The sequence below is a fragment of the Gorilla gorilla genome, chromosome 7 (assembly GCF_029281585.2).
Source record: "Gorilla gorilla gorilla isolate KB3781 chromosome 7, NHGRI_mGorGor1-v2.1_pri, whole genome shotgun sequence".
NCBI lineage: Eukaryota > Metazoa > Chordata > Mammalia > Primates > Hominidae > Gorilla > Gorilla gorilla.
The window spans coordinates 84484404-84511699 of record NC_073231.2 but is presented as its reverse complement, the minus strand read 5'-3'; the positions used below and the strand labels follow the sequence as shown (position 1 = coordinate 84511699).

The 27296-nt window shown below is 36.4% G+C and overlaps 1 protein-coding gene and 1 long non-coding RNA gene across 2 annotated transcripts in view; one reads left to right on the top strand and one right to left on the bottom strand.

The window, feature by feature from the left end:
• KCNU1 (potassium calcium-activated channel subfamily U member 1) overlaps positions 1-7552 on the top strand; it is a 149775-nt gene extending 142223 nt beyond the window's left edge. Inside the window, exons 25-27 of the mRNA XM_063709355.1 lie at positions 2394-2588; positions 4362-4480; positions 6953-7552. Coding sequence (XP_063565425.1) covers positions 2394-2588; positions 4362-4480; positions 6953-7358 — 720 coding nt within the window. The 3' untranslated portion in view covers positions 7359-7552. The remainder of the gene's footprint in view (positions 1-2393; positions 2589-4361; positions 4481-6952) is intronic.
• Positions 1-26784, bottom strand: part of LOC129524122 (uncharacterized) — a 30402-nt gene extending 3618 nt beyond the window's left edge. Inside the window, exons 1-2 of the long non-coding RNA XR_008667784.2 lie at positions 26575-26784; positions 23094-23198 (exon numbers count right to left, since the gene is read on the bottom strand). This is a non-coding gene — a long non-coding RNA (uncharacterized lncRNA). The remainder of the gene's footprint in view (positions 1-23093; positions 23199-26574) is intronic.
• Positions 26785-27296: the final 512 nt, after the last annotated feature.

The following is a 27296-nucleotide window of genomic DNA, read 5'->3' as shown; positions in this document are numbered from 1 at the left end:
AACCTAAAAAATACTGTAAAAGTTATTTTTATTATCTTCTAATTCATATAGATTATATTATTTCTTGTCAACTTATCCCAATCATGCCTACATTTTACCAGCAATATTTATTTGTTAAAAATTACCTATCCATTGAAGTCGATATTCTTACAGCTTTCAAACACCTGCCTTGTTCAGTGCACCACTGAGGATATGAGTGTTATGTAGACACAGCCTATCTTCTGAAGGAGCACATCATCTTCAGGAAGTATTGCTCAGTCTGATCTGAGGACAACCAGTGTCAGAACCACTCAGGGTGCCCTTTAAATTCCAATTCCCATTCCTGTCCATATATTCTGATCCAGGAGATCTGGGATCCCAGAAATCTACACTCATTAATATCACTTCAGATGATCCAGATACATGAGAAGCAATGATAAAGAAAACAGAATTTAGCAATGTGTGCAGTATATTTTACTTAATCCTGCAAGCAATGCTAAAAGGTAAGTATTTCCATATCAACTTTAAAGATTATAAAACTGTTGCTGAAAAAACAATCAGCCAGACACAGTGGCTCATGCTTGTAATCCCAGCACTTTGGGAGGCCAAAGTAGGTGGATCTCTTGAGGTCAGGAGTTTGAGATCAGCATGGCTAACATGGCAAAACCATGTTTCTACTAAAAATACAAAAAAATTACCCAGGTGTGGTGGTGCACGCCTGTAATACCAGCTACTTGGGAGGCTGAGGCAGGAGAATTGCTCGAACTCAGAAGGCAGAGGTTGCAGTGAGCCGAGATTGTGCCACTGCACTCTAGCCTAGACAACAAACAGAGTGAGACCCTGTCTCAAAAAAAAAAAAAAAAAAAAAAAAGAACAAAAAACAAACAAACAAAAAAAACCATGAATTGCCCAAAGGCACCCAGCTAGGATATGACAGTCCAAGATTCAAACTCAAGGGTGTTTCATACAAGCAACTAACTGTAAAAAACTGTAAAATATAGAAGAATGAAATTAAGTAAAACCCAGTGCCCATGGAATCCCAAAGAAAGAGAAATTTCATTCTGCTTAGAAGACCCAGGAAAGAGTCACAAAGCTGATGAACCAGAGTTTCAGAAGCAAAGGCATGAAGCAGTAAAAGAACCGCTTAAGCACCTGTAGATAGATTAGCGTGCACCAGAGGGGACAGGTCATGGAGGAAACAAGCCTGGGAAGGGGGACTGCATCAGATCCTGAAGGTTTTGAAGGCCACGGTGGAGACAGAGGGCCTGGTTCGTGTCAGGATACTAAAAGGTTGAGGAGGTGGAGGTCATGATCTGATTTGTGTTTCTGGGAATTGCTGTGGAAGCATTGTAAACAATGGGTTGCAGATGAGAAGAAAATCAAGGCAGAACAAGAAGTAAAAAGGTTCCTATGATAATCCAGATTTCAGAAGATGGATCCCTGAATTTGAAAGTAGAGAAAATAAATGGCAAATGAATAACAATTGAAGTTATTCCTGATATTTATTATAAAAACAAAATGATTGCATTTAGATAATATATAAAAATAGAAATTCTCATTTTTAATAAAGCAAAAGTCTAATTTAGATAAAATGAAGGATGAAAAATTAAAAATATATATTCAATAAATTTGAGAAAACCTAGTGGGTAATATATTCCAATGACCTTTCCATGTACGTTAATGCCTGGTCCACAATGAATGTGGTAGCAATCCTGGAGAAAGAGACTTTATTAAAATGGCTGGGATTATTCAGACTCAAGCTCATTTCAAAATAAGAAGTTTGCCATTATCTTCCTCTGGTTTCATTTGGATGTCAAAGATTCTGAAACCCTATCCATTTAATTATTAAACACCTACAATTTCTAAAGTATAATGAGAGCTATGGGAAATCCAAATACTAATAAGACCTATGTCAATATCTGTCCCTAAGTAGGTCACAAACAAAAGGATTATAAGTAAATTCACATCCACAAGGCTCAAGTATAGATGACAATAATATCATTAGTTCCCCACTGGAAAATCTACAGAACATCTCAGTAAATATATGTATTTTTAAATATACATCGATGATGATTAGGGTATCTGTGGCCTGACATGTATACCCCCTCTGGTCATTTTGGGAAGAGGGGAATGCCTGGTGTCAGTATCATTATCCATTTTCTTCTTCATCTGAAGTGTAATCTCCAAGGAACAGGAACTGGGTCAGTATTGTTTTCTCTGCACTTGGCCTAACCTGGCACAGTACCCAAACTGCCATCCTTCAGCTGCATTAGATAATGATAATGAGAAACACTGTTCTACACCATCAGGTCCATGTTAAACAGCAATGCCCACTAAATCTCCAAGCCTTTACCCCTCCACAGTTCACATATTGGCTCTTCTGACTTTGCATGTGGCTTGTCCTTGTTTTCCAGGCCTTCTACAATTATCATGTCCTGGAATTGCTTCAGATGCTGGTGACAGGAGGAGTAAGTTCTCAGCTGGAACAACATTTAGATAAGGATAAAGTCTATGGTGTGGCAGATAGCTGCACGTCGCTCTTGTCTGGAAGAAACCGGTGTAAGCTGGGGCTTCTGTCCTTACACGAAACCATTTTATCAGACGTTAATGTGAGTCTACTCTTCTCAGAATTCAGTTTTTCACTTCCTTACCTCTCTGAGCTTCTGAAAATGGTCCAGGCTATTTGGGTTCATAGATGTCCCTCCCATAGCACAGAAATGATAACAATAAAAATAACAAAAAAAGAATACAAGTTTATATTATTCATAGAGTATTTTACAAATCACAGTGTGTTAATGTTATATTTATTTTTATAATAATTATGGGAAGTAGATAAAGAAGTTGTTATTATCCCCATCTTCTAGATAAATAACCTGAATCTACAGGGAGCATCGGAGAGACCTGGCAACTTTGTACCTTGACAAGAGTATTCATAATAATTATAACAGCTAATGTTTATTGAGTATTTTCTCTGTGCTTGTCTTTTTTAGTATTTTTTCCACTTAATCTGCCCATGGATTTATATGGTAGGCATTATTATTAATTCTATTTAACAGATCAAGAAACGAGCTCAGAGAAGCAAGGACTTGCCAGAGACCACATTGTCAATCAGTGTCAGAGCAGGGACCCAGCTACAGCAGTTTGAACCTGGGCCTGCCTACTCTCCCTATACTTAAAATGCTAAAGAAATCTGATAAGGTCAGCTGAAATCAGGCAGAAGACTTCTGTACGTGGGTCTAAGAATCTGGCTGCACTAGCCAGTGGAAAATGCTTGCATTTTCTTAGCCAAGGGAGCTGGTAAACAGTAGATTACAGCAAGGGATAAGATAATAATTCTGGAAAATTCTAACAGGGCATCCAGGCATTTGGGAATCAGAGTAGGGTCTAGCCAAGAAATGAGAAATCTACTTGTCATTGTGGTGCCTTCTGGTTTGGTTTTAATTGGCATTGCATTCAGTTATCCAGTGTTACTGCTAGGGGCAGGCTATTCCAAGGAAACACCTTTTGTTGATTCAGAGGACATTAGCAAAACCCCCGGGTAGAACAGTATACCTGGTGCATGTCGATGTGTGCTGCCAAAAGGGGCAAGACCCATGTTCTGTGCATTAGCATTTCAGGTGTAAACCACATTCCAGAAGCTCCCTCTTTGTAGTCTGGTCCTTTGCATTTCCGTAGTCCCGGGTTGCTCACCTACAGGTGGACTTGTAAGTGTATATAAGCCCAGGAAACTGTTGCTAGCAACTTCCTGTTGGCATCAAAGAAGACGGTAGACTTGTCCCCACTCCTCTCCCTCTTCTCTCCATTTATGCCATGTCCTCCCTTTGTTCTTTATCCTGAGGAATTACAGAACTGTATGGATTGATCCCTTTTGATCTTGCTGAGCCCATTTGCTGCTGCAGGGGCTTGAAATTGTTGTCTATTCATAATGATCTTGTTGGCTATAGCCCAAGAATAAGGTCCAGATGAGTATTTGGGACTGTGATCTGTTTTACAGTAGGGTAAGATGACTCCTCAAGAGGTCATTTAACATCCCAACTCATTATATATCTCAAAAACTGCATTTTCCAACCTGTGGCTCATTGTTAATTCATAGTAGTTACCAGAATGGCAATGGTAATAAGGACAAGCACAACAACATGTCACACCACACCCACCAGAAGTTCTTGAAAGAGCCAGAATGATAAAAACAATCACTGGGATTAGAGTTTCAGAACTAATCATACTCTTAATTACCTATCCACCTGGCAGTGCCACCACAAAGATATTAGGAAATGGCTTTCCAAGCTTCTACTACCAGGTAAAGCAAACGACACTCCAGTGAGTGCTTATAATTGCTTGATCAAAGTGCCCAGCAGACATATTTTTGTCTCTTCTCTCCCCAGCCAAGAAACACCTTTGGACAACTGTTCTGTGGCTCATTAGATCTTTTTGGAATCCTGTGTGTTGGCTTATACCGAATAATTGATGAAGAGGAGCTCAACCCAGAAAACAAAAGGGGAGTGTGCTAGATTGGAAAGCACCATCCACCCATTCAAGCATAAGAACCAAAGCTACTTTATTCAATGTGAAAGAGAATTCCAAAGCTCAGGGTCCACAGTTGCAAGGAACGGTGCATGGGAAATAAAAAACTATGTAAGAATAAGGAGGGATTGGTATAAACAAGAGGAGCCTGAATAATTAGGGTCCTATTAATATTGGCTATGTAAGAAGAATGGAGTCTCTGTCCCCCAGTGAAAATTGAAACATGGAGCTAGATTTTAAATCAGCTCCATGTTTCAATTTTGTAACTTACTCCTCATCCATGTCTGTACAACTTTCTAAAGCTGAATTCCACTATCTACATTTGAAAGATGTACTTGCTTTCTGCTGGACTCATTGGGTAAATATTGATTGAGACCTACTTTGCTAGCCATGGTGCTTTTTACATATAGATCATGGGGGTGATATGTTCGGCTTTCAATTTAAAGAAAGACCACACTGACAGCCCCGAGGAAGATAGAAATGCATGTGGAGGGGAAAGGGAAAGAGAGGTTACAGTCTAGAGACAACACAATTGTGTATGCCCAGACTAAGATCCTCACAGTGGGAATGGACAGGATTCAGAAGGGAAGAAGAAACAGAAAGGAATAGAGTGGAAATAGATCGATGGAACCTGTTCCAGGAGAAAGGAGAAGGAAGCCAAATTACTCAAAGTGGAGTGGTCTTGAATAGAAAATAACAGCAACAATTTTTTTGGCCCAGAGGAGAAAAGGAGGAAAAGAAGAGATGCCAAGGCAGATCTAGCTCTAGGTGAGGGCTGTGTTTGTGGGAATTTTTATTTTGCACTAGGATTTCTCAGTGCACAGTCATTGCTGAGAGAAAGATGGAAGAAATAGTATCAGGAGTTGAGAAAGGAGTCAATGTTTAGATTAGCTGCTGAGAGGAGGGGAAGAGGAGGCTTACTGTGGATTTGTGAAGCAATCCTAGACCATACAGTGAAAGAAGAAAGATTGGAAATCCCAATGCATTGAATAGTAGATGTACTCAGAGTTAAGGGAGTGAGAGAGAAAGTATGATGAGAAGTTGTAGTCAGCAGTGATTTATTGAAATGCAACATTTTAGAGGTGGAACAATGTTAGGAATTAAAACAGCTAGGACACGGCCAGGAAAGTGGTTGGGAAGTAAAGATCATTGGGTACTGGAAGTCATAGCAATACGTCTGAATGCTGGAGTTGTAAACCACATAGACACTGTAGGCATGTAAAAAGATGGCTGCACTACAGTTTGAAAGAAAGAGCATGTCAAGTGCTAAAGGGCAAAATAAGCATCGAGGTCTACAGACGACTCTGATGGATGGGGAAGTAAGGTGCCATGGCTTTATATACCCACCACCAAGACAATGGGGGAGGAGTGATGTTCTGGAAATAGCTCTCTCTCTCCCTCTCTGCCCGAACTCCACCCCTCCCCCAAACACCTCTGTACAGCCCTTGCAACATGATAACTGGGAAAATATACAGCTTATATTAATACTTGATCTCAGAGGAAAAATTGATATTTTTGTTTTAAACAGAATATGTGATCTTGTTCAGCTGATGTTTTTAAAAATAGAATTGAGGCTACAGAGGACTCAGTGGGAAAGATAAAAGTGGGTAGGTTATTCAGTGAAGGAAATTCAATGGTGCCTTGAGATCTATGCTAGGAAAGAGTTGATCATTTGAGGCACTGGTGAGGCAATGCAGGATGAAAGCCATACAAGGCTACCCTGCCTCAATGTTCCCACATAAGCACTGCTGCACTCATTACTTCAACTCACATTTTTGGGCATTTGCTATGTACCTGATGCTGTGTTAACGGTTCTGGATATTCTTTAGGGTTCATTAACATTCACTATTTGCTTGCCAGTCAGGGTTTCAAATGAAACTGTTTTTTTCTAATGCTTTTCTCCATTGGCCAGGCTACATTCTGTGGGAAAGTCGGTGGCATAAGCATTAGGTTAGAGTAGGTCTAAGTCAGGATGAAAATACCTTAAATATATGTCATCTTTCTGTTGACAAAGCTTGGCTACGTGGTCAATATTGTGCCAGCTGAATTCATGAGTATAGTGTCTTTTAAAATCAAATAAACCTGGAGTAAGGCCATTAGACATCAACCAATCCAAACCACCGTCTTCCCCCTCTTCCCACTGGAACAAAAGATGAGTGCAGCAAGGCCCAGAGAAGGAGGACACCATGTCCAGAGTCAGAAGTGGTTGGGTTCAGAGGCAGGGATGAAAGCCAGCCCCCTCACTCCTACTCTAGAACCTCTCCACTTGCACTGTGTTACAGGAGTAAGTACTAAATAGCTATTTACTATTAATCAGAAACCCATGAAGCAAAACAAAACAAAAACGTTTCCTCTTTGGGCCCAGCAAAATGACCTCTTTATTTGGGTCACTGCCTGTTGCCACACTGGCCAGCTGCAGAACCTCAGCATTTATCTTTGACTTGTCTTACAGGTTTGTGATCACCCGGCCAGCCAATGAGTTCAAGCTGCTGCCTTCAGATCTTGTGTTTTGTGCCATACCCTTCAGCACTGCTTGTTATAAAAGGAATGAAGAGTTCTCATTGCAAAAGTCATATGAAATTGTAAATAAAGCATCACAGACAACAGAGAAACATTCAGACACAAATTGTCCTCCCACCATTGATTCAGTTACTGAGACATTGTATTCACCAGTCTATTCTTACCAGCCGAGAACTAACTCCCTCTCTTTTCCTAAGCAAATAGCATGGAATCAGAGTAGAACAAACAGTATTATATCATCTCAGATACCTTTAGGTGACAATGCAAAAGAAAATGAAAGGAAAACTTCAGATGAGGTTTATGATGAGGACCCCTTTGCATATTCAGAGCCACTATAGACCTGCCCATATTCTTCACGTGCTCTTGCTGCTTACAAATCATCTCCTGAGATGCTAACTTTGAACAAAGAAAATAAGAATGGAAGCATGCCATTTTTCTGCCCATTGCTTAGTGGTTCATGAAGGCCACACTGTTTCGGGTGAGACAAAAGTCTAATGCCACTGGATCTTGTGTAATAAATAAAGAAATATATGATCAACGCTTCTGTAAGGAAAGTTCATTGCTCCTGAGTAGAAAACATGTTAATTTGAGCTGCATTAAAGAAGTCCTCCAGTACTTGCTGGATTCCCCAGGTCAGGAAATACAGGTAATCAAGATAAAAATGAGAATTACTCAGACATAGGAAAGAAGTAAAGAGACCCCCTTCAGTCAAGAATCTTACATTTTCTTTTATCCCAGAACAGGCAAATAGTAAACTAGTATATATTTCCCTCTTTCCCTCCCCGTCGTATTTTTCGTTATTCCATTGTATTTTTATTTCATTTCTTTTTATAGGAGGTGAGACGCACCAGATGAGGAGATGTGACTGGAATTGGAAAACAATTTGTCTATAAGACCTGGGTATATGCCTGGAACATAGTAGAGGTTTCATAAAAATGAATGTTAGAGTACCCTGGGATAGGGTGCCTGAGTGAAATAAGATAGATTAAAGTATGTAACCTTCCAAATTATCTAATTCAAGAACAGAGATATCATTGCATAAAAGGTCTGAAACATGTCGCTATTCCATATTCCAAAGCAAACCAATCCACTGCTCTATAAACCTTATCTTACAATTAAGTCATTTCACCTAGAGGTTACTGTTTACATTGTAAACAAAAGTTCAGCATATCTAGGATGTATCCACTCCCAATTGGTTGTCTTACAATGATGAACTTTGTAAACAAGCTCCTCGCATTATCAATACAACACAGGTAGAAGGGGGGTGGAGGGAGAAAGAAAATAATTAACCATTTCTCTTAAATTGTTTTACATAACATTTATTGTTATGTAAATTGTTTACATAACATTTATAATATCCTTGACATTTTTAACAATATCTTTGCTGATTTGGTTTTATTGCTTCTGTTTTACAGGGCAAGAAACTATGTCACAAATAGTGTTGCTAGATCAAATAAACATGCCCAGTTAAATATGAATTTCTGATAAAAGAATAAATAATATTTTTACTATAAGTATGTCCAAATTATTCCATTCAGCTAGTAAGTGATTGAATCAACATCCAAACCTGGTTTATTTCACTCCAGCACTTGTAGACATTATACTTTGAAATACACTAATAAAGAAAATAAAACAAACTAAAGAAACACAAAAATATCCATCCAGAGGAAATAAAATTTTGCATCAGTTAAGCTTTGGTTGTAAAGAAATCAACTCAATCTATGTGGAAAATAGAGTAATTGTAAGGAAATTTGTCAGGAACCAAGGAAATTTAAAAATTTTTTTTGAAGTCTCCCAAAGTCATTTTCATCCTTCCCCCTTTTCAGGTAGACTTTGCTTTTCCATGTATATGGCAAGATATATCTTTCTGCAATTCCAAATTTATAGGTAGAGTTCTAGGCATATCAAAGCTTTAACTGACTGTCTCTAAATCTCAATCCTAATTTTTAAAAGTATTTGATGGGCTCAGATTTGGCCACTCCATTCCAACTATTAACGGCTGAGGATCAGGGTGCCTCTGAATGAAGGACTGTGCTCAGGGAAGGGAGGAGGGTCCATGGACTGAGATGAAGTGACACCAAAACCTATTGCAAAGACAGTATTAGCCCCTTTCCCCCATTCCCCTGGCCAGTCTGTACACATAGCAGGTTTAGTAGAGACAAAATGTTCCCGAGAAAGAAATTACGGATTGGCTCTATGGATATCCAAAATCCAGTATTTTAAGGAAATGAGTACTGGAAATCTGGCTAAGGAAATATCTGTTGCAACTACAGCCAGTGTGTGAGCATTCATATTGTCAGTATTGATAAATGAAGTTGGCAGAGTATCCCTAAATTTATGTGCCAAGTGATTCTATAGCTCCAGAACCCAACTCTTCACCTGTAAGTGACAACATTTAAATAATACAAATCATAAACACCAGGTTCTTTGGCAATATGGTGGATATTTAATCCATAATAATTGTTTGATTCTTGTTAATAGAATAACTGATATGAAGACAAGGGAAAACATACAAGGAATTTAGTTTACAAACAATATGGGGACCAGAAGTTCTTAAGTTTTTTTGACACTTTAATACTTTCAAAATTGGATGACGGCTACAGACTTCCTCCCCAGAAAAATTTACATATGCATATATTTCACAAAATTCCCCATGTAAGTGGGAAGAAGGACATGGATCACACTGTAGTCTATTTATTATCTTTCAAAATCCCTGATACAGACTTTTTATAATCAGCAGAGTGGTCACCAGATAGAACATAGGAGAGGGGAGTCAAGAGACCTGAGTACATGCTTTGGATATCTCATTAAAGATTTTTTGTTTGTTTGTTTGTTTGTTTGTAATATTGGGCAAGGTCTTAAAACCTTCCTCAGCTCATTTTACTGTTTGCAAAAGGATAAAGTTGAACTAGAAGATGCTGAGCATTACTTCCATCTTTGTTTATTCAACACATTTTTTTTCACTTCGTACTATGTATCAGGCACTGTGCTAGATGCCAAGGATAGAGCAGTAACCAAGACAAAGTTGCTTTCTCCATGAAGCATACATTCTAGTTGAAGGAGGCAGAAAATAAGAAAGAAATCTAGCATTGTTAGAGCATAGTGAATAAACCAGAGGAAACATTACATGAGATGAGACTGGAAAGATAGGCAGGACCTAATTAATAAAGACTCTATAGACAAAAAAGATTACATTTGATTCTAAGTGTGATGAGAAGCTCTTTAACAATTTTAAATACTGGAGTGAGTGACGTGATTTACTGCTGATCCATGAGCAACACGAGTTTGAACTGCATGGTATACAGCTATTCATCCTCTCTTGAGAGAGCAAGACCAATCCCTTCTCTTCTTACTCCTCCTCAACTTACTCAGCGTGAAGATGACACCTCCTCAACCTACTCAATGTGAAGATGACAAGGAAGAGAAATTTATGATGATCCACTCTGACTCAGTAGTAAATGTATTTTCTCTTCCTTATGATTTTCTTAATAATATTTTCTTTGCTTTAGCTTACTTTATTTTAAGAATGCAGTATATAATAGATATAACATACAAAATGTGTGTTAATCAACTGTTTATGTTATTGGTAAGGCTTCTAGTCCAGAGTAGGCTATTAGTAGTTAAGTTTGAAGGGAGTCAATATTTATATGTGAATTTTTGACTGTGTGGCAGGTTGGGGCTCCTAACCCCTGTATTGTTCAAGGGTCAACTGTATATTTTTCAAAGATCAGTGTGGCACTTAGGGTTTCAGAAGTATAACTAACTGAATTCAAATGGATTTTCTCTCTGCTAGAAACACTCAGAAATGCTAGGTAAACTATAATAAATTTTAAATATATATATAGCAGTTCCTTTTTTTTTTTTTGAGATGGCATCTCACTCTGTCACTCAGGCTGGAATGGAGTGCAGTGTCATAATCTCGGCTCACTGCAACCTCTGCCTCCCAGTTTCAAGTGATTCTCCTGCCTCAGCCTCCTGAGTATCTGAGACTACAGGCACCTGCCACCACACCCAGCTAATTTTTGTATTTTTAATAGAGACGGTGTTTCACTATGTTGGCCAGGGTGGTCTCGAATTTCTGACTTCAAGTGATCTGCCCACTTCAGCCTCCCAAAGTGCTGAAATTACATTGTAGGAATTACAGGCATGAGCCACCACACCTGGTCTATAGTAGTTATTTAAAAAGAAAGAAAACTCCCAGGCAGAAGTAGGAGGGAAGTCATAGCCAGAGAGGGTGTCTGTGAGAGATACAGGACTAATATGTAGGACTGTTTAGTCAGTGGCTGGGATTATGATGTCATGGGGGAGCCATAAGATGAGATGGGAACTGAGAACCAATATAACTTTAAGCTGGGAAGGACCAGCCCATCTGAGCAAGAAGCAATAGATAGCCTCCTTCCACTGGCCAAAAGAGGACCAAGAACATTTATCTTTGCTTAGGAATCTGGGTATGAAAAACACCTATCATGAGAAATTGAAGCCCAAAGCTCATATAATGTGCTGATGTAATATTCAAATTTATGCCATGTGTGGCAGAAATTTGAAACTGAAAATGTAATAAAGAAACATCCAGTTCCAAACGAGTAACACTCTTGAAATGACATGGAAAAACAAGAAAACATGACACTACCAAGGAAACAAAATAATTATCTAGGAACAGATCACAAATAAAAGGAAATATACAAAATGCTACAAAAGGAAATCAAAATGATAATCTTAAAGACACACGGTAAAACACAAGAGAATAAAGGTAGGCAATTTGATGAATCAGGAAAAATATCCATGATCTAAATGAGAAACTCAACAGCAATAAATACCATAAGAAAGAACCAAACAGAAATCTTAGTGCAGAAGAACTTAATGAATAAAATAAAAATGTCCAGAGCCTCTATGAAATACTAGACCAAATAACAGAAAGACTTTCTGAACTGGAAGACAGATCTTTTGAAATAATGCAGACAGATGTAAAAGAAAAAGAAAAAAGAACTTAAAAGAATGAAGAAAGTCTATAGGATTTATGGGGCACCAATAAGCAAACAAATATTCATATTATATGAGTTTCAGAAAGAGAATAGACAGGAAAAGTCATAGGAAGCATACAAAATGAAATAATAGCTGAAAACTTGCCAAGTCTAGGGAGAGAGATGGACATCTGTTCCAGAAACAACAAAAATCCCCAAATACCTTCAACAGATCCTCTCTGAGGCATGTTATAGTCAAATTTTCTTAAGTCAAAGAATTCTAAAAATAGCAAGATAAAAATGTGAAGTCACATATAAAGGAATCTCCATTAGACTAGTGCAGATTTCTCATCAGAAATCTTACAGGTCAAAAAAAATGGGATTATACAGTCAAAGTGCTGAAAGAAAATAAATCTGCCAACCAAGAACACTGTATCCAGCAAATCTATTATTCAGAAATGAAGTAGTCTTTTCCAGACAGGCAAAGACTGAGGGAATTTATCACCACTGGACCAGTCTTACAAGAATCACTTAAGAGAGTCCTACATTTGGAAGTAAAAAGGCAATAACAATCATCATGAAAACACACAAAAATTCTAAAACTCACCTGTAAAGCAGATACAAAAAGAAAAAAGGAATCAAATCTTATTGTGACAGAAAAACCACCAAACCACAATGATAAACAATAATAGAGGAGGAAATTTTAAAAGGATATACAAAACAACCAGAAAACAATAAAATGATAGGAGTAAGTCCTCCCCTATCAATAACTTTGATGTAAATTGATTTCTCAATTAAAAGACATAGACTGGCCAAATGGGTTGAAAAAATAAACAGGCATGACTATATGCTGCCTATGAGAACTCAATTCACCATATGGACACAAATAGACTGAAAGTGGAGTGATGAAAAAAGATATTCCTTGGAATATCAAATGAGTACAAAAAGCAAGCAGGAGTAGCTACATTTATGTCAGATAAAACAGACTTTACATCAAAAACTGTAAAAAGAGACAAAGAAGAATATTATGTAACAATAAAGGGATCAATTCAGCAAGTGTATATAACAAATGAAAATATATAGGCATTAACACCAGAGCACCCAGGTATATAAAGCAAATATTATTATATCTAAAGAGTGAGAGACATTCCAGAACAATAATAGTTGGGGACTTCAACATCCAATTCTCAGTATTAGACAGATCATCTAAACAGAAAATGAACAAAGAAACACCAAATTTAAGGTGCACCATAGGCAAAATTGACCTAACACATTTATAGAAGTTTTCACCCAATAGCTGCAGAATACACATTCTATTTCTCAGCACATGGAATATTCTCCTAAATTAACTATATGTTATGACAAAAATCAAGTCTCAAAAATTAAAAAAAAATTAAAATCATACCATGTATTTTTTTTCTGACCACAATGGAAAAAAGCTAGAAATCATTAACAAGAATATTCACAAATATACAAATACATAAAAATTCAACACTATATTTCTGAGTAACCAATAAATCAAGGAGGAAATTAAGAAGAAAATTTAAAATTTCTAGAAACAAATTGACATAGGAATACAACATACAAAAACCAATGGGACACAAAAAAGCAGTATTAAGAGACAGGTTTATAGTAATAAATAAATGCCTACATTGAAAAGTAGGAGTATTTCAAATAAACCACCTAAGAAGGCACTTCAAGGAACTAGAAAACAATAACAAACCAAACCCAAAATTAGAGAAGGAAAGAAGTAATAAAGATCACAGCAGAAATAAACAAAACTGAGACTATCACATCACATAAACAAAACATAAAATAAAAACCACATCATCATCTCAATAGATGAAGAAAAGACTTTCAATAAAATTTAACATCCCTCATGTTAAAAACCCTCAACAAACTAGGTATAAAAGGAACATACCTCAAAATTACAAGAGCCATCTATGACAAACACACAACCAACATCACATTGAATGGGCAAAAGCTGGAAGAATTCACCTTGAGAACTGAAATGAGACAAGGATGCCCTGTCTCACCACTCCTATTCAACATAATACTGGAAGTCCTAGCCAGAGCAATCAGGTAAGAGAAAGGAATAAAAGGCATGCAAATAGGAAGAGGGGAAGTCAAACTATCTTTCTTCACTGAAGATATCACACTACAACTAGAAATACCCATAGTATTTGCCCAAAGGCTCCTAGAACTGAAAAACAACTTCATTAAAGTTTCAGGATACAACATCAACTTACAAAAATCAGTAGCATTTCTATACATCAATAATATTTAGGCTGAGAGCCAAATCAAGAATGCAATTCCATTCACAACTGCCACAAAAAGATTAAATACCTAGGAATACAGCTAAGCAGGGAGGTAAAAGATCTCTACAGGGAGAATTACAAAACACTGCTGAAAGAAATCATAGATGACACTAACAAATAGAAAATCATTCCATGCTTACGGATAAGAATAATCAATATTCTTAAAATGGCTATACTGCCAAGGGCAATTTACAGACTCAATGCTATTTTTATTCAACTACCAACATCATTTTTTTCACAGATTTAGAAAAGACTATTCTAAAATTAATATGAAACCCAAAAAGAGCTTGAATAGCAAAGCAATCCTAAATAAAAAGAACAAAGTCAAAGGCATCACATACCTGACTTCATACTATTCCACAAGGCTACTGTAAACAAAACAGCATGGTACTGGTACAAAAACAGACACATAGACAAATGAAAAATGATAAGAAGCCAAAAAATAAAGCCGTACACCTACAACCATCTGAACTGGAACAAAGATGACAATAACAAGCAATGGGGAAAAGACTCCCTATTCAATAAATGGTGCTAGAATAACTGGCTTGCCACATGCAGAAGATTGATAATGGACCCCTTACTTTTACCATATGCAAAAAAATCAATGCAAGACAGATTAAAGACTTAAATGTAAGACCTGAAACTATAAAAATCCTGGAAGTAAACCTAGGAAATACCATTCTAGACATAGGCTTTGGCAAAGATTTCACAACGAAATCCCCAAAAGCAATTGCAGCAAAAACAAAAATGGACAAGTTGGACCTAAGTAAACCAAAGAGCTTCTGCACAGCAAAAGAAATTATCAGCATAATAAACAGCCTACATAATAAGAGAAAACATTTGCAAACTATGTATTAGACAAAGGCCTAACATCTAGAATCCATAAGAAACTTAAATCAACAAGAAAAAAACAAGCCCATTTAAAAATGGGCAAAGAACATGAACAGACACTTCTCAAAGAAGGCATACAGGTGGACAACAAGCATACAAAAAAAATGCACAACATCACTAATCATTAGAGAAAGGCAAATCAAAACCACAGTGAGATACCATCTCATACCACTCAGATGGCTATTATTAAAAAGTCAAAAAATAGCAGATGCTGGCAAGGTTGCAGAGTAATAGGAATGCTTATGCACTGTTGTGGGAATGTAAATTAGTTCAGGCACTAAGGAAATAAGTTTGGGTATTTCTCAAAGAACTTAAATGAGAACTACTATTCGACCAGCAATCCCATTACTGGCTATATGCCCAACGGAATATAAATCATTCTACCAAAAAAATCATAAACTCATATATTTATTGCAACACTATTTACAATAGTAAAGACACAGAATCAACGTAGATGCCCATCAATGGTGGGATGGATAAAGAAAATATATATATGCACCATGGAATACTATGCAGCCATAAAAGAATAAACTCATGTATTTAGCAGCAACATGGATGCAGTTGATGGCCATTATCCTAAATGAATTAATTTAGGAACAGAACACCAAAGTACTGCGTGTTCTCACTTATAAGTGGGAGCTAAACATGGAGTACCCATGGGCACAGAGATGGGAACAATAGACACCACAGCCTGTTTGAGTGGGGAGGGTGGAAGGAGGATGAGGGTGGAAAAACTACATATTGGGTACTATGTTCACTATTGGGTAACAAAATCATTTGTACACCAAACCCCAGTGACATGCAAGTCACCTGTATAGCAAATCTGCACGTGTACCCCCTGCACTTAAAAGTGTAAAATAATAATAATTTTTTAAAATTTTTTTTGAAAAATCTTTAGCTATACTAAGAAAAAAAGAGAAAACTCAAATTAATAAAATCAGAAATGAAGAAAAATGTTACACCTGATACCAACAGAAATAGAAAGAATCACTAGAGGCTATTACTAACAACTACAGACCAAAACATTTGAAAATCTAGAGGAAATGGATAAATTCCCAGATACATACAACCTACCAAGATTGAACCAAGAAAATATAGAAAACTGAAACAGACCAATAATGAGTAATAAGGTTGAATCAGCAATAAAAAGTCTACAAAGGGGCTGGGTGCAGTGGCTCATGCCTGTGGTCCCAGCACATTGGGAGGCAGAGGCGGGCGGATCACGGGGTCAGGAGATCAAGACCATCCTAGCTAGCATAGTGAAACCCTGTCTCTACTAAAAATAAAAAAAAATTAGCCCGGCATGGTGGCAGATGCCTGTAGTCCCAGCTACTCGGGAGGCTGAGGCAGGAGAATGGCATGAATCTTGAGCCGGGATCACGCCACTGTACTCCAGCCTGGGCTACTGAGGGAGACTCCGTCTCAAAAAAAAAAAAAAAAAGTCCCCAAAGGAGAAAACCCAGGACCAATGGCTTCACTTCTGAATTCTACCAAATGTTTTTTAAAAAGCTAATACTAATTCTTCTTAAATTATTCCAAAAAACTGAAGGGAGGCTAATTCTTCCAAATTCATTCTGCAAGGCCACTTTAACCCTGATACTAACACCAGATAAAGACACAACAACAACACTACAGGCCAATATTTGTGATGAACATAGATGCAAAAATTCTCAAAAAAAACCTAGCAGATAGAATTCCACAGCACGTCGAAAAGATTATACACGATAATCAAGTGAGATTTACCTCAGGGATGCAAAAATGGTTCAACATATGCAAATCAATAAATGTGATATAACTCATCAACAGAATGAAGAACAAAAACAATATGATCGTTTCAATAGATGCAGGAAATATTTGATATAATTCAGCATCCTTTCATGATAAAAACTCTCAATAAATTAGGTGTAGAAAGAATGTACCTGAACACAATAAAGGCCACATATTATAAACCGAGAGCTAACATTATATTTAATGGGAAAAGATCAAAGCTTTTCCTCTAAAAACTAGGACAAGACAAGGATGTTCACTCTCTCCATTCTAATTCAACATAGTACTAAAGGTCCTAGCCAGAGCAGTTAGGCAAGAGAAATAAATAAAGAGCATCCAAATTGAAAAATAGGAAATACAATTGTTCCTGTTTGCGGACAACATAGTAATATATATAGAAAAACCTGAAGACTCCAGCAAAATACTCTTAGAACTGATAAACAAATTCAGTAAATTTACAGGACACAAAAACAACATTAACAATCAGTAGTGTTTTTACACACCAACAAACTAGTTGAAAAATAAATTTTAAAAAAATCCCATTTACAATAGCTAAAAAAAGAAAAACCTAGGAATAAGTTTAACCAAGGAGGTGAAAGGTGTCTACCAGGAAAACTATAATACACTGATAAAAGAAACTGAAGATGTAAGCAAATGGAAATCCCACGTTCATGACCTGGGAGAATTCATTTTGTTAAAATGATCATACTACCCAAAACAGTCTAGGGATTTAATGCACTCTCTATCAAAATACCAATGACATTTTTCACAGAAATAGCAAAAACAATTCTAAAATTTGTATGGAACCACAAAAGTTCTCAAATAGCCAAAGCAATCCTGAGCAAAAGGAGCGAAGCTGGAGGCATTATACTACCAGACCTCAAAATATACTACAAAGCTATGCATGATAAACAAAAGAGCATTGTATTGGTATAAAATGGATACATAGATTAGTGAAATGAAATATATAACCCAGAAATAAATGGATACATAGATCAGTGAAATGAAATACATAACCCAGAAATAAAGACACGTATTTACAGCTTACTGATTCTTGACAATGGCACTAAGAACATTCATTAGGGAAAGGACAGTCTCTTCAACAAGTGATGCTGAGAAAACTGTATATCTATATGCATAAGAATGAAACAAGACTCCTATCTCTTACCTCATACAAAAATCAACTCAAAATGGAGTAACGACTTAAATGTAAGACCCAAAACTATAAAACAACTATAAAATAACAAAGGATAAATTCTTCAGGACATTGGTATGAAAAATGATTGTATAAATAAGACCTCAAAAGCACAGGCAACAAAAGCAAAAATAAACAAATGAGATTATATCTAACTTAAAAGTGTCTGCACAGCAATGAAAACAATCAATACAGTGAAAAGATAACCTACAGAATGGGAGAAAATATTTGCAAACTATTTATTTGACATGAGATTCATATCCAGAATATATAAGAAACTCAAGAGAAAAAAAAAGTCATCAGGTTAAAAATACAGCAAATAATCCAAATAGACATTTCTTAAAAGAAGACATGCAAATGGCTAACAAATATATGGAAAAATGCTCAGCATCACTAATTATCAGGGAAATGTAAATCAAAACCACAATGAGATACCATCTCAACCCACTTAGAATGGCTACTATCAAAAAGACAATAAAAAACAACAACAAATGCTGGTGAGTGTGGGGAGAAAGGGACCTCTTATACGCTGTTTGTGGGAATATAAACTAGTATACCTATTATGTAGAACAGTATGGAGATTCCTCAGAAAATTAGTACAAGAACCATATGCTCCAGCAATCCCACTGCTGGTTATATATCCAAAGGAAAGGAAATCAGTATGTTGAAGAGATGGCTTCACTCCCATGTTGTTTGCAGCACTGTTCACAAAAGTAAAGATATGGAATCAACCTAAGTGTACATCAATAGATGAACAGGTAAAGAAAATGTGGTAGATATCAACAATGAAGTACTCTTCAGCCATTTTTTAAAAAGAATAAAATCCTGTCATTTACGGCAACATGATTGAGCCTGGAGGACATCATTTTAAGTGAAATAAACCATGAACAAAAAAATACCGCATGTTCTTACTCACATGCAGAAGCTTCACAAGTTGATTTTATGGAAGTAAAGAGTAGAATAGAGGTTACCAGAGGGTGAGAAAAGGAGGGGGTGGGAGTGGGGTAGAAAGGAATTGGTTAAGGATACGAAATGACAGCTAGATAGGAAGAATAAGTTATATTGCTCTATAGCACTGTAGGATGACTATAGTTAACAGTGCATTATTATATACTTTCAAATATGTATAAGAGAGGACTTTAAATGTTCCCAACACACACAAAAAATGATAAATATTTGAGATGATGGATGGGCTAATTACCCTAATTTAATCACTATACATTTTATGTATTGAAACATCACTATGTACACCATGAATTGTACAACAGGTAAGGTGGCTCACTCCTCTCATCCCAGCATTTTAAGGGAGGCTGAGGTGGGAGGATAGCTTGAGCTCAAGAGTTTGAGACTAGTCCAGGCAGCAAAGCAAGACCCTGTCTCTACAAAACAAACAAACAAAAATTAGCCAACTGTGGTGGTGTGCACCTGCTATGCACCTGGTGTGGTCCCAGCTACTTGGGAGGCTGAGGTGGGAGGACTGCTTGAGCCCAGATCAAGGCTGCAGTGAGCTATGATTGCACCACTGCACTCACACCAGCCTGCACAACAGAGTGAGACCCTGTCTTAAAAAAAACAAGCAAACAACAAACAGAAAATAACAAGTGTTGGCAAGGACATGGAGAAATTGGAACCCTTGTGCACTGTTAGTGGCAATGTAAAATGTTGTAGCCACTATGGAAAACAGTGTGGAAGTTCTTCAAAAAGTTAAAACTTGAATTACCATATAATCCAGTAGTCCCACTTCTGATTATCCAATAAAAAATGAAAACAGTATTTCAAAGGGATATTGCATATGCCCATGCTTATTGCAGCATTATTCACAATAGCTAAGAAGTGAAAGCAACTTAAATGTCCATCAGCAGATGAATGGATAAAGAAAATGTGGTATAGGCATACAATGAAATATTATTTAACCTTAATAAGAAAGAAAATACTGTATCCATGCTACGACATAGACAAACCTTGAGGATATTAAACTAAGTGAAAGAAACCAGCTACAAAAAGACAAATACTGCATGATTCCACTAATATATGGCATCAAAAGTCAAACTCTTAGAGAGTAGAATGGTGGTTGCAAGTGGCTGGGGGAGAGGGTAAAGGGGAGTTTGTTTAATGGGTATAGAGTTTTAGTTTTGCAAGACGAAAAAGTTCCCAAGATCTGTTGCACAACAGTGTGCATATAGTTAGTAATACTTTACTGTAAACTTAAAAATCGTTAAGGTGGTAAATTTTATGTTATGTGTTTTTGACCACAATAAAATAAATTGTTACATACATATAAATTAGTAGAAAGAAGTGAATTTGTAACTTTATCTGCATATGTATGAATAGATGAAATCTTAAAAATTAATAAGCTAGTCGTTCAATTTATTATAGTAAATAAGAGAAAGAATAGTGGAGTAAACTGACATAAGTCTAAAGGAATTTTGCATCGGTCTTCATATTTCCCAACAAACTTGTCTGGAACAGGAAACCAGAACACAAATCAAGACTCTGCTTTACTCAATAGCTAACCATTTGTTATTTTGAGAAATAGGGAAAACATCCTCCATCAAATGATTGTTTTGTTTAAGTAGCCTAAAGAAATACTGGAGCAATATTTGAACAGAACTGAAGAGTAGGGTAAGATGAAGAAGCTGGAGGCAACACATGAAAATCTCTTTAAGATGTGCTGTTCAAAATATGGTCCCCCAACCAGCAACATCTATGTTACCTGAAAGCGAGCCCCATCCCTGGCCTACTGAATCAGAATCTGGATTTTAACAAGATTGATAAATGATTTATACATTAAAGTTTGAAAAGTAATATTTTCAAGGGATATATACATGTGCATGTATTTATGCAATATATGTGTGTCATATAATACACATGCACACATACATATACTAATATATATACACATATATGCATACACATATAAATACAGAAACACACACAGTGGTTTCTGAAAAATTAAAAAGATCTGGAGGTTTGGTTTCAATGAAAACTACCTCATTATAGTAACATATACATGTGAATGTGTGTATGCAATATATATGTGTCATATAGTACATACACACACATACACAAATATATATACACAAATATGCATATGCATATAGATATAGATACACACACACAGTAGTTTACGAAAAATTAAAAAGATCTGGAGGTTTGGTTTTGATGAAACGACCTCCACCAACATTCTGCTATTTGGCATGTTAACTTCTATTTAAGACATATACCAACACCTCCAATTAATTATAAAATTCTCAAGCTGCATACCTTCAAACCATAAAGGAGTTAAGGAAGGTTAAACTTCAATGAGGTTGATGTATATTTTCCTGGAGGAAAAACAACTTACAGCTCAAAACTTAGGAGTTGTTTCTTCCAGGCCAAAGAAACACAAGAGCCAGAGCTCTGAAAGTCCTCTCAAGTCAGTTCCTTGATTTGCATGCACAGGGCGCTCTGAACAGTGAGAAGGAAAGGAGGCAGTGAGAAGAATGAAGGGCTGCTGGGGATGGGAGGGAGCCGGCGAGGAAAGGCCCTAACACTAATTAGGTTTGAAAGACTACAGGATGAGGCCAGCCACGGCATGCTGAGAAGAAAGGAACCTGAGCAGCTGATGCTAAGTCAGACTAAACTAGCTGCAAGTCCCCTGGGGACGTCCCAAGGTAAACCTGATCGTCTGTGTCATTTACAATCATTATCAGGCAGGCTGCTTCTGTAATTTTACTGGGGAGCCAATTAACAGATCCCTGAAGCTAGCGGGGAAATGTCCCAGCCCTCCTCTTGTTTTTGAAAAGAAAAAATAAGGCAGCCCCTGTGCTGCTGTCTTCTGAGTGCTGCCTTTTCTAAAGGCAGGAAAGATGACTTCATACCATACAAATGCAGTGACTCCTCAGGTCAGGCGGATGGTGGGAGTCAGTCTTTTTTTCTGCCTTAATTTACTCTTTTCTCTAGCAACCTAAATTAGCCACCAGATAGCCCAGCAAGCCTTGCTTCCTCCTTTTCTGAGATATGGAAATGCTGACCAGCTCTTTTACTCTTCTTTGCCTTCAAGAAAATGTCTTTGCAGCATTTCATCTGGCAAGAAAATGGGAAAGGCCAGCTTATGTGCTAAGGAGGCAGTAAAGAAGGACCACTCTTCTATTTATTGCTCAACGACACGTATTTTCTCCTGCCCCCATCCTTTCTCTTGCCTTCTCGTCACAAACTTGGTAACTAGTTGTCTATATTCAGTACTTTATTTCAGCATCTCTGATTCACTACTCAAACCACCCAAGCTGGCTATAAATCTACTAAGAATGCTCTTCCTAAGATCACCAATGACATTTGTGTCACTCAGGATACTAGAATATTTCGTGCTAGCCTGACTTGAAGCCTTAGCAGGACTCAGTACAGTTGATCCTCCTTCTCCAACCTGAAACACTGTCTTCCCTCCACCTCCATGATATAACAATCGTCTAGTATTTCTTTCACTTCTCTGGCTGTGCGTTCTCACATTACTATTGATTCTCCTTTTCTACAACATAATTAAGTATTGGAATCACTCAAAGCTTGATCACGGACTGTCTTCTTTTTTCACTCTCAGGGATCCCTTAGTTAGGCAGACAAAAAAAAAAATACTGGAGAGCATATAACTGAAATGAAAAAGACAGGGGCTACTTGCCTCCAGCCTTTGCTGTCATGCAAGAATGCAGGCTCGAAGTTGCTAGATTTTTTTTTAATTTTTAAGAGAAACTGGCAATTCTGATATTTATATGACATTATTCTTTCAAATTTTAGATTATGACTGTGAAAGAGTAGCTGTAGCAGACCAACCCTCACTCCAAGAAAAAAATTAAAACCAGATAAACATTTTTAAAAGTATCTATTTGAAGTAATCAGAGAGCAACGAAGTCAGTAAGACCTTGAAAGGCTACGATCCAAGTAAAAAGAAAAACTTTGAGGTAAGCTTACCATTTTCTGCCACTTTTTCCTTAGGGCATCTGCCAGTTAGTACGCGGTACTGGACAAAAGATCAGGTTGAACTGTAAGGCTCTAGTTTTCAGCAGACTCATGGTCCTGGCAGAAAGAAAACAATTGGACAGGGGGCTATCAAGGTAGCCAGGTTTTGAGGGGACTCAGTTCAGGAGAAAAGAACTGGAAAGCAGGTCCTGTGCTGCTTTTCTCCTTGAGAAATTTATTTATTCCCAATATTTTCAGCATGAGAGGCTGAGCATCTAAGAAAAAAGCATTAGCTAAAAAGCTAGAAAGGTAAGCAGAGCTTTTGCCCTTCTCATAGTGCTAGAAAGATGGCATTCAAATCCTGGAAAGGGGAATAGACCCCCAAAACCATCTCTTGTTTCCACTGGGGTCCTCGAAAGGCCCTACTTTAGGATTACATCAAACTAGGAATGGAGCACTTCTCACAGCATCTGAAATCCAGTTCAGTGTCTCCTGTTCCCTAACTATATGAAGATGATCAATTCCTACTGTAACTGCCTATAAGAAAAAAAAAAGATAAATTCTCTCTGCTAGAAGTTAACATTATTCAGAGCTTTTCTATGCTCTTTATACACCGTATCAAGCACTCAAGAAAAATGGTTAGACTCAATATTATCTCTGCCTTTATTTACTCTTTAGGTAGGGCAGCAAACTTTGTTTTCTTCTTTTCTGAGTTATAAAAATGTTGACCATCTCTTATTCGTTTTTTACCCCTGCCAGAAATAAATAGGTAAATAATTATCATGAATGGCAGCAACAGAGAAACTCAAAAAAATAATAATAAACCAGAAACCGAGAAAAAAATAGATAATGGAGATGGCCCACAGGCAATCTAGATATCATACATAAGACATGGACTTTAAAATCACTCTAATTACCACGTTCAAGACATTGGATGACAAGATGGAGAAATTTACCAGAAAATGATCATTTATCCCAAAACTATTTTAAAAATACAAGAAGTAAAATTATAAATGTAAGAGACATGTTTAACAGTTGTTTGGGTAAAAAAGGAGGTAAAATTAGAGAACTGGAAAAAATGTTAGCAGAATAAAATCAGAGTATAGCATAGAGAAAAAAAGAAAACATGCATAAACATGTATAGGAGACATGGTGATAATGCCTAAAATGTAATTAGATCCCCAGAAAGACAGAAAAGATAGAGCAAGTGGGATAGAATTTTATGGAAATACTAACCAAGAATTACTCTAAACTGAAGACATTGACCCACGCATTCAAGAATATTTGTGTACCTCAAACGTGGAAAAAAAGAACTCCTAAACACATCATGGTAAAATTTCTTTGTATTAAACTAAAATAGAACATCTTAAAGACATCCAGACAAAAAAGACACATTATCCTCAATGAAGCTATGATAAAATTTATAGCTGACTTTTTAATTGAAACAATGAAAGTCATAGGTCAGTGGAATAAAACATTTTAAGGTTTGAAAAAGAAGAAAACTAACCGGCCAGCATCCTAGACCCAGTGAAAATATCCTTTATAAATAAAGGCAAAATACAAACATTACCAGAAATACAGAAAGTGAAATAATTCATCACCTTATACTATATCAGACTTATACTATAAGAAACACTAAAGGGAATTATTTAATCAAAAGAAGAGACCATAAATGGTAATATGGAAATACAGTACTGAATGAAAAGCAAAAAAAGTGGTAAATATATGGATAAATACAAATTAATACTGACTAAGGTAAATGATAGTAATTATCTTGTAAGATTTAAAAGTTAAAAAAAGCATAGGAGTTGCTAAATGGAGGTAAAGATATCTAAGGTTTATGCATTGCTGGAAAATGATTGAAACACTGGTGAAAATGCTAATTCCTAGTAACTTTATTAAGTGAAAGATACTCATTATAATTTACTGGGTAAGCATTAAAAGAATAATAAAAAGAATACATAATGAACTATAAAAAACAAAATGGAAAAAACTGTGATTGGTCAAAAGAAGGCAAAAGACAAAAAGAAAAAAGAAAAAAGCTACTAATAATCAAGTAGCAAGATGGTAGGCTTTAAAAATAAAAATAAACTATTTACTTAAAAAATAAAAATTTTCAGATTGAATAAACGGAATAAACAATCCCAATGTATATAATGCCAATGAGACACAGCTTAAATATATGGCACAAAAAGATTGAAAAAAAGGATAGAAAAGCTTATACCATAAAAATAACAGAAAGAAACTTGGCATAGCTACACTAAGCAAATAACACAAACTTGAAGGTAAGAAACATTAATAAAGATATTCAGGGACGTTTTGTAATAATAAATATGTTAATCCAATGAGAATGTTTAAAAATTCTAAATTATATTTACCTAATAATATGTTCTTAAAATATTTAAAACAAAAAATGACAGCAGAGACAGAAAAAATAAATACACAAGGTAAAACATTTTAACAAATATCTCCTGGTAACTGGTAGATTAAAGAGGAAAAAAATCAGTAAAGATATGTAAGATTTAAGTAGCAAAATAGAATAAATCAACCTAATGGAAAAATATAAAACATGATATGCAACAACTGCTGAATGAACATTTTCTCCAAGGGCACATGGGATATTTACCATTTGATCATATTTGGATCATAAAGAACATCTCAATGAATTTCTAAGGACTGAAAATATTTAAAGTACATTTTCTGAGCACAGTAAAATTAAACTAAAAATCAATGTTTAAAAATCTAGAAAGACTCTCAAATGACTTGAAATCAAGCAATATACTTCCAAAAAATCCATAAATGCGAGGAAAAAAGAAGAAATTAGAATACATTGGGAATTGAATTACAATGAAAATATATGCAAAATTTAAGAAATGCTGCTAAAGCTATACTTAGGAAATTTATCATTTTAAATAGCTATATTCAAAAGAAAGATTAAAAATTAAGAATCTAAGTATCTTTCTCAATAAGTTATAAAAAGAAAAGGTATTCAAAACCAAAGAAACTGATAGTAAATAAATTATAAAGAACAGAATTTAATAAAATGAAAACAATACAACAAAGAAATTTTCAAAACCAAAAGTTGTATCTTTGGTAACATTAATCAAATTGGTTTACTCTATCAAAACTGACTAAGAAAAACATAGCAAAGCCATAAATGATCAGTATTAGAACTTAGAAAGGAAACATTGTATAGATCTTACATATTAAGAAGATATGAACAAGTTTATATAATAAATTTGGCAACATGGATCAACGGGGAAAAATTCCCTCAAAAGTATAATTTATGAAAAATTATGCTTTCAGTATAAACAAAACATCTGGAGGTTTCTTGTATGAGTCAGAGTCCAGTAGGGAATGGAAATCTCACCACTAACTTAAAAAGAGATTTAATAAAATAAATTATAAACTGATACCAAAAGATTAACTGTTAAGAGGGGTAAAGAGAAGTCTGAAGAATAGAAGAACAGCATATTTAGGAAGTAGCCATTACCTGTCTCCTAGGGCTGAGGAGAAGTGCACAAAAACCCCCAAAGCTGAACTGTGGGCATCATTGGGTGTGGCTGTGGCCCATTGGGTGCCAGAGAAGTTGTTAAGGTGCCAACGGTTGGAACTTGTGAGCAAAAACCACCTCCTTGAGTGCAGGTGAAAATCACTAGAAACAAACCTACTTGGGTGACGTGTGACTTTCTGGGAAGCCCCCCACTTGGGTGCCAACACAACTCACTGGGATGCCACCTGCTGAGGGGCTGATACAATTTCTAGGAAGCCACCCTCTGAGTTAAGTGAGAGTTAAATAGGTATTGCTAACCCCTACTTCATTCAAGCTTTTGAATGTGGCATTAGCTTCTGCAGCTCTCTCAGAGATGAGGGTTTATTCCTGCTTTACTATTTTGGTAGGGAGGGGAAATTCCAGAGACTTTCACTTAGCACCTTTTACCATGATAGCACTCACACCCATGGGTCCAGAGTGCCATTGAGCAAATTCTGCCAATTCTCAAGTATGTCTGTTCCAACTACACACACAGGAACTACATGTGGGGGTGAGTCAACATGCCAGCTGGAGCCAATGAGAGAGGGATTCTGGCTATTACCTTATCACTATAAGCCTCCAGGTTGGCTAGGGGACCACAATGGCATTCTGGGGCCTTAGGAACTAGAATCAAAGCAGGGGCAATGTCTAGTAATTTTTTAAAGGTCTGAGTATTTCCTTTT